We start from the raw sequence: 12218 nt of genomic DNA on the forward strand, positions 1-12218 counted from the left end.
GCCAAGATCAGCAGTGCTTACCCTGTGAGCGCAAATCTAGAAACGGACCGGAATGCTTAAAACAAAAAACGTCAACATTGTTTTTTACAATTGCTTTTTACAATTCTGCTACAGTTAGATCCACGCTTCTGAATTCATAAAAACGTAGCTTTCTCTCAGCCCTCTCTCCAAATAAAGCTTGGCAGCGGATTTCTCACATTTTCAGAAATCAAAAGCCAAAGAAAGCAGGTATACATCCCGAAAACCAGCCATGCCTTTCGGCCTCACCGTGAACCGCCAGAAAGCTCCTGTCGGTGTGGCCACAGAGCTTGGGGAGGGCCCTTAACTGAAAAACAGGCATCTCTGAATCAGCCGCATGCTGCAGAGTCAGCATTATGCGCTCAGAGCAATCATTCCGCCGGGCTGAAGAATGTGTTCTCCCGCGCAGCAGCGCCATCTCAGAACGTGGCCTGCAGGAAGATCAAATTGTCTGCAAGTAAGGATTTCAGAGGCTAGAGTCGGGGATCTGAAATCCGAACCCCTGGGCCTTGCGTAGCTCTCCTCCGGACTAAAAGAAAAGCGGCATGAAGTGAAAGAGCCTTTACAGGTAATTTATAAAAAGCCAGACAAAACCACGTTGCTTTTTCCTCTAAGTGCCGTACTTGGGTTAGTGCCGATTCAGCACTGACATCCCTTGCGCCTGTAATGAAGGGCCTTGCTCCCTGGGTAGGTTTCCCAACTGCCCTGTGATGACGGGCAAATGTCCGCCAACTCACTGGGTTGCCTGCTGCCCCTCAGCTAGTTGGCGGGAAGAAGTAGGATAGCTGGGGAGGGGGGTGGCGATCCATGTGTACCATACGTGCAAGCTGCGCCGCTGTCCCTTCCAGAGTAACAGCCACCAGATTTTTTTGTGTCAAAATGTACGCTTTTTCTCTTCTCACTATCTTTATTCAGAAACTTTACATTTCCTGTGCTCAAAGCGGTTTACAGTAATATGACAACGCCTAAATATCACACAGTACAGTTAAACTAAGTACACTCGCACGGAAGACAAAACCCCAAATCAACCAGACTCACCAACTGCTATCCAAAATTAAGATATTCAGAAGAGAGGACCACCTTTTTAACCTCCATAAGAGCATTCCAGAGCCAACGCGTACTAATAGATGTTCTAAGTTCATGCAGTGAAGTTATCTAGGTCAGGAACAGGTTCTGAACATAGATGGGATAAAAGGAGGGGCAGACCAAAGGGGATATGGGCCGTAAGCTACGATGGGCCCTAAATGTCAAAGCCAGCAGATTGCATTGTGCCTGGAAGCAGAAGGTGACTGATGAAGCATTACTGGAACATGTCCTGGCTTCTCAATAATCATTACGGATCAAGAAACTATACTCTGCACCAGCAACACCAGTAAAAGTGACTAGCCGACTTCATATAAATATGGTTTTTTAAGTAATAAGCACAGGGGACATAGCTCAGCGGCAGAGCACCTGCCTAGCATGCAGATTGTCCCAGGTTCAATCCCTGGCATCTCTGGTTAAAGAATCTAGCAGTCGGTGATGAGAAATACCTCTATCCTCAGACCCCCGGAGACCTGCTTCCAATCTGAGTAGATAATACTGATTGTGATGGACCCAGGGTCTGATTCAGTTTAAGGCAGCTTCATGTGTGCTCAGACACCATCTACAGTACCTGTAACAGGTAGGAGAGTATATAGAAGGGGGTGGCTGATTTTGACCTTCAAAGCCCTATATGGTTTGGGATCAACATACCTGAAAGACTACCTACGGCCTTATCAACCCATGTGACCATTACGGTCATGCTTGGAGGCCCTGCTTTGGGTAGCCCCACCTTCTGAGGGGGATGAAAAACCAGGATAGGGCCTTCTTGGTCATGGCACCAAAGCTCATAATAGCGGGAGATCTCCAGACCCCACCTGGAGGTTGGCAATCCTACACCTTACTCAAGCTTCTTCCTCCACACACACTGATAAGCACGAACTCAATACAAAAAAAGCCTCTCTCCAAACAAAACTGTCGACTCTGCCCCCTCAGGTACAGCTATCATCCACTCGTAACGCACTTCATTCGCCCATGTAGCCCCCCGCTTTCTTATCCGACAGGCCTACATTTTAAAACACCGCAACATACATATAACACTCCACATTAAAATCTAGACATAAAAAGACACAAAACGTTCACACAGTGAAAACATCACACCACCTCGTGCCCAGCCAAGTTTGAAGCTGCACTACTTGTAAGAAGAGGAGAAACGTTCAATGCTGAGAAATTGGGGGCATCAGTATGTTGGCAGTCCTGAGGTAATGCCACTCCCAGACAAGGACCTATGGAAGAGACATCCGGCTGAATTTCTACCATCTTTTGACAAACGGGTTACTACCCCTCCGAACTCAGTTCGGCAGAGCTGTAGTAACTGCTTACACCTTGTGGCTATTTATGCTACGGAGAAAACAGAATACGGCGGGGGTCCCCAACCTTCTTGAGCCTGCAGGCATCTTTGGAATTCCAACATAGTAGGTTGGGCACAGCCATAAAATGGTTGCCGCTGCTTACCTTCTGTCACACACCGAAGATCCTTGTGGTTGTGGTGGCAGCCGCTGCCAAAGCAACAATCTGCCAATCAAATCTCCAATGGCCAGTCAGAAGCCTTGCTGGGCAAAAGCCCCACCTGGCCCCGCCCACTTCCTAAAAAAACTTGGCGGGTGCTAGGAATGGTATCAGCCAACAACATGGCACCCATGGACACCACGTTGGGGACCTCTGGAATACGGTCTTCAGCATCATGTTTACTGTAGCCCAGGTTTCCCTTGGCAGCATCCTTGTTCCCTAGTACTTGGCGTGTAATGCGTTCGGTTTACTGCCTTTTCTCACACAACAGGGATGATTCAGGCCAGAAGACAGGCAACAGTTGGTGAAGCAGTGAACAAAACCTTTCCAGAGCAAGATAAACAATCCTACTGTTTTAAAATTATTACCCCGTGTCCTCTTTCGCCAGGTCCTACAGATACAACAAAACGAGGCAGTGGAGCAGACTTCAGAGGAGGTCACACCTTAATGCTTCCCTAGGCTCAACCCTTGCTTTGGCATACAGAAAACAGTACGGCAGGTAAAAGGCTGAGTTAGAACCTTGCAGCTTTCTAATACAGGGGGAGGCATTAAAAAACGTAATCTCCCAACCATAGTCTAAAGCGGTGCAGTGCTTTTGGATGTCTTATTTCCACCTCCTTCCTGTACATCAGGGTTTTCCTTCTGAAAGAGCAGTTGATGATACCCTAGTCAATATACATGAGGTTGGAATCTCAAGCCCTTTGGAAAAACCAGGAGTTGGGAACGCTGACCTGAAGCAATTGGCTTGACTCCACTCACAGCAGGTCAGGGGTTCATCGAGCCCAGATTTTCCATTCAGTTCTGCTGGAAATTGTCATGCCAAGAGGCAAAAGGTCATTTTCCTCTTAAAAGATTTGAAGGCAATAGGCCCACCCCACAGGTGGTAAACAGACCATTTAATTGAAATCTCTCTGCAGCGTTTTCGGTGTCCCAATCAGCAGAACACATTTTCCTCTGTATTTATGACATGTCAATTTCTTTTCTGTAAACTACCAGAGAGGTTTCAATAAAACTGCCTGTTCTCCTTTACCACCCATGTGCTTTTTGTCTCCAAACTTCTAAAGAGGGAAAAGGAAAAAAACCTTTTGCCTCTTGGCATTACAGAAGCCCAGGAGTGCCTGCCAACTCAGCAGTAGGGGTGCACACCATTTTTCCCCGATATTTTTCAGGTTCGGGTTTATTAAACCTGAAAACTTTTGAAAAATCGGAAAACCCGGATTTCCAAACATTTTTGGGTTAATAAACCCGAACCCAAAAAATGCCACCCAGCAAGCCAGTACGTACATCCATCGGTTAGAGTCATAGAGTTGGAAGGGGCCCTACAGGCCATCTAGTCCAACCCCCTGCTCAATGCAGGATCAGTCTAGGGCATCCCTGACAAGTGTTTCTACCACAACAAGTGGTTGTGACAGCACAAGTTGTTTGTTGCACTTGTACAACCTGAGCTGGTGGCAGCGTGAACAGAGGAGCAGAGGAATCTCCCTTCTGCTGCAACAGGCCATGGCTTCGTACTTCTACCATGACTAAGCATGGGTTTCTAAGCCAGGGGTGTCGAACTAATTTGTTACGAGGGCTAGATATAACATAAATGTCACTTGGTCGAGTCAGGCCATGCCTCACCAGCCCAGATTGGGACTGCAGGGGTGGCTACCTCGTGGGCCAGATAAGAGCTCTCAAGGGGCTGGATCTGGCCCCCAGGCTATATGTTTAACACCCCTGCTCTAAGTCTTCTGGAAATAGAGATTTTCAAGAAAGCACTGGGGCTTACATGCAAAGCATCTGCCCTTACCACAGAGCTAAGGCCCCTCCCCTCCCCCCAGGTTCAGTACCCTTCCACTCCTCTTAGGATCCAACAGAAGTCCAGGCAGCACCTGAGTTCACCCCAGAGCAAAAGAATTCCCTGTTGCTCAAACCGGAAAGAAATGCCCGCCATGCAATCCTTTTACGAGCAAGGATTTCAAAGCCAAAATGAGAAAGGGACGGTCTTCAGTTCTCTTACCTGCTGTTTCCTTCTCTCCCGTCGCCAGCTCTCCATTGATCCCATTCTCTTTGGTTCTGGAATACGAGCTCTGCTGTCCGCGTGCTCCGTAGCCTCCGTCTTCCTCCTCCCTGTAAGGAAATCCGTTGGCACTTCTGACCAGCCCGTCACCTGCGCCACTTGGTTCCTTAATCTCCGGGGAATGTGAGTGGGAAGAAGCCTCCGCGATCTGACTCGAGGTCCAGTGTGGGGCCTTTGCTTCGTCCTTCCGGTCATCCGCCATCCCTCTTTGCCTTTACAATTTGTCCTGTCATGAGAACCAAAGCAAAGTCCCTTAGTGACCCGAATGGTAGCTTTACAGTAGCACCACTGAAATCCACAAACCACTAGGCAGAGAAGTCAATACCTGAATTTTGTTGGTGATTGCAGTGGTACAGGCTGAGGCAACATATTTGGGGAAATCTATTGCCCAATGCTTGATGATGAAATAACTTGCACTAAGTCATTCGTACCCTGACCTGGATGACCAAGGCTAGCTGACCTCGTCAGACCTCAGAAGCTAAGCAGGGTCGGCCCTGGCAGGTATTTGGATGGGAGACCTCCAAGGAATACCAGGGTCATGACGCGGAGGGAGGCAATGGCAAACCACCGCCAAACGTCTTGTCTTGAAAACCCCACCAGGGGTCGCCATAAGTCAGATGTGACTTGACAGCAAAAAAAAGTCATTCACACCCTGACCTGGATGGCCCAGGATAGCACGATCTTATCAGAACTCGGAAGCTAAGCAGGGTTTGCCCTGGTTAGTCCTTGGATGGGAGACCACCAAGAAAGTTCAGGGTTGCTATGTAGAGGAAGGCAATGGCAAACCACTTCTGAATGTTTCTTGCCGTGGAAACCTTATGGGGTCACTGCAAGTTGACGGCAACTGGATGTTATTCACAGGGGCTACTGGCAGATATGGAAACCCATCATGGGAAATGAATAAATAATCTTCATCTGGTCTCTCTGGAGTCTACCTCTGAGCCGTTTTCTTCAGGGTCACCCTATGAAACAGGTTGGCAGCAGATTCAAGACAGACCAAAGCAGGTTCTACATTACACTTGCAGAACTCACTGCCATGAGATCTGGTGATGGTCAGAGGTTTACATTCAAGGGAAAATGGACAGATTTATGGAGGACAGCTATTAGCTCAGGTAGTTTAATAGGACTTCTGGATTCAGAGACAAAACACCTTTGATAGTCAAATGCTGGGGAGCAGTCAGCAGAGGGGTTATTGCTGGCGGGGGCCTACTTGGGGCCCCAGTTGGGAAACAGGCTACAGGCACACCTCGCTTTATTACACTTCACAGCTATTGCATTTTCAAACAAGTCTATCAGCGCCATTTCCCCAACAGCATGTGCTCACTTCGTGTCTCTGTGTCACATTTTGGTAATTCTCGCAATATTTCAAACTTTTTCATTATTATTACAGTACACTTTTTTTTAGACACAATGCTATCGCACACTTAATAAACTACAATAACTTGATATGCACCAGGAAATCAAAAAAATCGTGTTACTCGCTTTATTGCAATATTCGCTTTTTTGCGTTGGTCTTGAATATCTCTGAGGTATGCTTGTAGTGGGCTACATGAAACATTGGTCTCGTCCAGCAGGGCCTGCTCTTGCATACTTATGTAATAATTTATGATGAAATCAATTGTGTTCGAAACTTTGCTTAAAATAGTAAAGTGAAATGTACATTTGGTAAAACAAATCAATACACATCTCTGTTTATTACCAGAACAGCCAAAACAGTAACAAAATTATTTTCTGTTTGTATGTATCCTTCTCTATGAATTGCTCTTTAAGTATCACTCACAAACTAGTGAGATTTCTCAGGATTATTTTATCTTTAACATGAGCAACATGCTGTGCCCCCCTTCCAGCAGTATCTGGGAGCAGATTGGATCAGTGTGTATAATAGAGGGTTGCTAAGAGAACTGTGGATGAATTCATTATCCTGTCTGTTCAACAGAAAACACTTCTCCCGTTCCGAACGCCTGAGGAAAGAACTCATCTCTCTCTGAGCAATTGCCTAAAACCATCACCCAAACATAGACTGATAACTGAAGAATGCAAAAAGTCCAACCATTTCCAGAGGTTCCAGTAATCATTACTGATGAATCATTTCACTAAACGGAAGTTCTTCTAATAAAATGCACAGCTACTCAGAGGGCAAGGAATTTGTCACAGCGTTCTTCTAGCCAATATCAGCTTACAAAATGGGGAAAAAATTGTGTGAACAGGATTAGGAACACTGGGCAGTTTTTAAAATCAATCAAGAAAATCTGTAGCTATGCCACACCAACGCTGTAATTAAACCTCAAAATACAAAAGTATTTCGTACAAATCTTCTTCAAACAAATTCTGCACAAATAAGGTCGGTATGAAATTTGATATTGTGTGTTAACATTTATGGCTATTGGATGCATCACTGTATGGGATTTTATATTTGACTATAGATAAATGTGAAGTTCTGAAGAAGATTTTTACGAAACGGGATTAGGAGCCGGCAACCCATCTGTATTTACGGACCATTACTGAAGAGATGATTTATAGCTATTTTTCTCCCGCTACTGAAGAGATGATTTACAGCTTTATTTATTAACTGATCTACTGGTGTTGCATCACTGAAGAGATATCCACCACACATGGAAGAACAAGCTCAAGAATTGCATAAGGACTCTTGATTCTATGCCAGTAGAATTATTGATAGTAACCTTGGTCGTATTTTCGTCAGTATAGATAGGTAGTCATAAAGTACGTGATAAATTAAATGTATGAAGACATGTCCCTCATCCACACACTTTTGTATTTTGAGGTTTAATTACAGTTTTTAAAACCGCCATGATCCTACCTTAATAGATTTGATTCTAGGATTACTGTGAATTTTGACCTCTTCCCTTTTCTAGAGAGCTTGAACCATGAGGTTGAACACAGAGGCCATGAGCCACTGATCCTCCTGTGCAGCGGTATCCGCTGAATGGGCAGTTGTCACAGCAGGAGATCTCCATCTAGTACTTGGTGTTTGGCAACCCTACCCCTGGGCCAGTCATACATACTCAGCCTAACTTAGCTCACAGGCTCGTGCAATAAAATGGAGAAGAGGGGAGCAATGTAAGCCTCTTTACAAATAAATACATTATTTTAAAATCTTAAATTTATTGTCAAAAAGTGTTAAGCAGTCTGTTATCCGATAACGGATGGGATCATACCTTGCATGCCGAAAATGAAACTTAAGTAAGGCAAGGGATTGTAGGGAAGGGAGAAAAAAATAGTGCTTGCGACTAGGCCATATATAAGGCTGCTAACTCTAGACTGGGCAACACCTGGATATTTGGGGGGGGGTGCTTGTGGAGGGGGGAATCTGCAGAGGGGTTTCACCTGCAGAGGGGTTTCTATGATATACCATACAGCAGGGGTGTTAAACATAAGGCCCGGGGCCAGATCTGACCCCTTGAAAGCTTTTATCTGGCTGGCGAGTCAACCGAGGAAGCCGCCCCACCCTCCACTCTCGATCTGGGCTGATGAGACATGACCCAGCCCAACCAAGTGACAGTTATATCATATCATGCCATTGTAACAATTAAGTTTGATACCCCCGAGAAAGCGTCTACCCTCCAAAGCAGCCATTTTCTCCCTGGAACTGTACTCTGCAGATAGGGTTGCCAGGTCCCTCTCTGCCGCCAGCGGGAGGTTTTTGGGGCAAAGCCTAAGGGGGGCGGAGTTTGGGGAGGGGAGGGACTTCAATGCCATAGAGTCCAATGGCCAAAGCGGCCATTTTCTCCAGGTGAACTGAACTCTATTGGCTGGAGATCAGTTGTAATAGCAGGGGATCTCCAGCTAGTCCCTGGAGGTTGACAACCCTATCTGGAGATCAGTTGTAATCCTTGGAGATCTGTGGGCCACACCTGGAGGCTGTCACCCCTAGCCATACAGGGAAACTGGGATGTTACCATGGCAATTACATAGCATTGGAGGAGTAGATCTTATCACTGGAATGCCACTGATATTAATGTTTCACAGCACAACCCTTGCTTGAACAGAAAACTACTGAGAGTTTTTATTTTATTTTTTAAAGACCCTTTCTCATTAGAAATATTCTCCAGGAAGCCTAGACAACCTGTAGCTCCTTTACTTGGATTATACAGAAATAATTTAAGGGGAATTAAATCTTTTAATAAGTTGTTTTTTGTTCCCGGTGGGTTAGGAACAAGAGGAGATTCTTCTATCCTACATTAAAGCCATACTTAATAGCTGAACGATTTGATGGTTCGGTTCTTATTTGCATTCAGTCATCTGATTATAAATGTAATTACACCCCCCCACACACACACCTAGATGGGAAAAACAAGAGAAAATCCTGTATTTAGTCAAAAGATTTATTACTTTCTGAAAGAAAGCTCCAATTATACCGGCAATTATACTGTGGTTCCTCCAGCGGACACTTTCTATTAAATCAGCGGGATCTCGAACTTTCGGGAGAGGGCCTTCCAAACGTTTTAAAATTGTTATTTTCTACGAAACATTACAGAAGTAAATACTCCGTCGTTATCACAGACCATTAAAGAGAATCTCGAACGTTATCATTTCATGCCGTTACGAACATCGACCATTTCTTGATGAAATTGTCTGATTTTACATTAACATCCTCAGGATTCTATGCCGACACATTAATTTAAGTTAGACATTCATGCTATTTTCCAGATTCCTTCAATCCAGTCATTTATAGGAGGTTTCCCACCAGGAAGTGATATGTTGTCATGCTGCTATTAATAAGCTAATGATTACTTCTTATATGTGGATAAGACACATTCTTTTAGATAACAGAGCAATGTAACTGTGGAGTCTTGCGGCAAACTTTATCCTGTAAGAATATAAATAATATTCCAAATCTGTTGCCAGAAAAGTTGGATAATAGGTAGGGCTGCCATGGCAGGAGGCTTCACCATCACTCCCATTGGTGCTGGGAGGAAAAATAAAAAGAACTCATCAGCATTGTATACACTACGACATCTTGTAAGTGACATTGGATAGTTCTTGGAATTGCCAGAAACTCTATGGTTTTACCACAGAGTTTCTGGCAATTCCCAGAGCTACCTAGTATCACTTCCAGGTTTTCCCCAGAAGTGTGGTCACGACACCCCCCCATGTTCCCGCCCCCAAAGCTACTGCTGGTTGCCGGGCACAGACTGGCAACCCTAATAACAGGACAGGTCCAAAATATATGTGTGAGTTCTGCTCTACCAGAGGAATATCTCCAACAAGTGCTAGTAAACCCTGGATATATACGAGCTACCCTTTTGTACATCCTTTTTTTTGCAAATTTTTCCTTTAAATCAGAAGATATTTTATTTGATCTGACATGAACCCATATCCATTTCCACTGGAATTTCCTTTGACAACATCTTATTCTGGCTTATAATAAATGTCAAACCTGATTTTTTTACTTTTCAGTATCAAACCAGAGAAACCTGAGATGCTTCCATTGATGACATATTTATAAGGGGCAGTATTTCAAAGTCGGCTTTACCTCTAAGATCACCATATTTTCTAACCAATGAAAACACCACATGGCAGACTTGCAAAAATTGAAGGAAAAGAGGTTTATAACCCCCCCCCCCCAAACATACACACACTCACTGTACTATTTCTTGAAATGATAACATGATGCCCTGAGGAGGGGAAAAAGATTTTCCAGTCTATCTAAATTCAATCTTAGACATAACTGAACATCACCAAACTGTGAGGTTTCGACTGATAGCTCGTTGAGAAATACTGAGGTCAATGAAGAAAGGGCTAGACTCATTCTGGTTTGTAGACCATACCTCATTTTTAATCCTCTGCATCAGAAAGAAAATCACACTATCCGGAGCCTCCCAAACTTTTCACGCTGTTGGGAGATCCACTTCTGCACATCTCATACTGTTTGGGACCCCCTTACAAAGCAACTCCAGGCTATGTTCCACGTTCCCAAAGCAGAATGCTGGAACCCTGTATCAGCTTTTAACAACTTCATATTCAATTTTTCATGTTCAGTATTTCTAAATACACAGCATTCTGAAGCAGCAAGCTTATTTCATGGCTGACACATCATGCAGAAGCTAACACAAATTTCCCATCGAGCCTCGTCTTCTAACTCACCCGATACTCTGGGAACCAATGGATTAAGCAACAGACCTGAAAGGAAACTGAAAATCATCTAGTCCTACTAGGTTGCCAAATCAGGTTGGGAAATCCCTGAAGATTTGAGGGTGGAGCCTGGAGAAGGTGCGGTTTGGGGAGATAGACTCACTGGGGACTTAGTGGGGTATAATGTCATAGTCCACCCTCCAAAGCAGCCATTTTCTCCAGGGTAACTGCTATATGTAGACTGGAGACAGACTGCAATTCCAAGAGATTCCCCAGGCCCCACCAGGAGGTTGGCCACCCTAAGTCCTACCAAAGAACAGCCTGGGCTTTTTTTTGCAGCCAGTTTAGAAACAGGGATACTGGGATGGATCAAAGGGAGACTTGGATTCCCCCCCCCCCCAGGGAAATTAGGTCAGAAATTGATGGCACATGAAAGGCTTGGTGAGGCAAAGTTCAAAATAACAGGAATTTATTTATAACAGAAAGGCAGGATGAGGGTTTAGGCAGTAAACCTGGATTTCAGAAAGGTATTAGGATATTCCAAAAACAGAGAGTAGGCACTTCACAATAATATATATTTACACAAGAGAGGACATTGGAGGACATTGATTCATAAGGTCGCCATGAGTCGGAAGTGACTTGACGGCACTTAGCACACACACACAGACACACACACATACACACACACGAGAGGTTTGGTTCTTCTCGAGAATATGGCTAAATTCACTTCAGGATCTCTGTTTTCACTGAGAGGCTTTTTTTGGTTTGTCAGTTTCTGGTTTAGAATTCACTTGAGTTGACTTGAATTGAGTTGACTGGGAGGGGCTGTGGCTCAGTGGTAGAGCATCTGTTTGATACGCAGAAGGTCCCAGGTTCAATCCCCAGCATCTCCAGTTAAAAGGACTAGGCAAGTAGATGATGAGAAAGACCTCAGCCTGAGACTCTGGAGAGCCGCTGCCGGTCTGAGTAGACAATACTGACTTTGATGGACCAAGGGTCTGATTCAGTATAAGGCAGCTTCATGTGTTCATGTGTTCAAAACCCACTCGAGTTTTCGTTTCTGCAGTAAGGAACTACACGACACCAGTTTAACAACTAAACTGGACTGGGATTATTCAGGACTCCAGAGACTAATTCCCTTCCACCTTACTTAGGGACCACTCAATACACCTGAGATGACTTCCCTCTCCCTAGTTTTTGAGAACTCTCTTTTTCCTCAGAACTAACTCCCAATGTCAAAACCCAGATGCACTCTATGCACTCAGAGTTAACATCATTATGTCCCAGTTGCTGATTCTGTATTAATCAAAGAACTTAAAATTGATGTTTCTTTATGTTTCACTTCTGAGGACTAATCCTCACACAGCTCACAACTGCCACCAGCTTCGCAGAGCCCGTCCTGAACTCTGGGGCCGAACTCAACTTCTCACTGACTGAGAGCTGGATGTCCCACTTTCAT

At 44.7% G+C, this 12218-nt stretch overlaps 1 protein-coding gene across 1 annotated transcript in view; it reads right to left on the minus strand.

Moving 5' to 3' along the window:
- The window catches only part of MAP2 (microtubule associated protein 2), a 209765-nt gene that overhangs the window by 90776 nt on the left and 106771 nt on the right, over positions 1–12218 (minus strand). The window contains exon 3 of the mRNA XM_056861555.1: positions 4607–4892. Within this exon, the coding sequence (XP_056717533.1) occupies positions 4607–4868 (262 nt within the window). The 5' untranslated portion in view covers positions 4869–4892. The remainder of the gene's footprint in view (positions 1–4606; positions 4893–12218) is intronic.

Source organism: Euleptes europaea, chromosome 15 (genome assembly GCF_029931775.1).
Source record: "Euleptes europaea isolate rEulEur1 chromosome 15, rEulEur1.hap1, whole genome shotgun sequence".
NCBI classification, from domain to species: Eukaryota; Metazoa; Chordata; class Lepidosauria; order Squamata; family Sphaerodactylidae; genus Euleptes; species Euleptes europaea.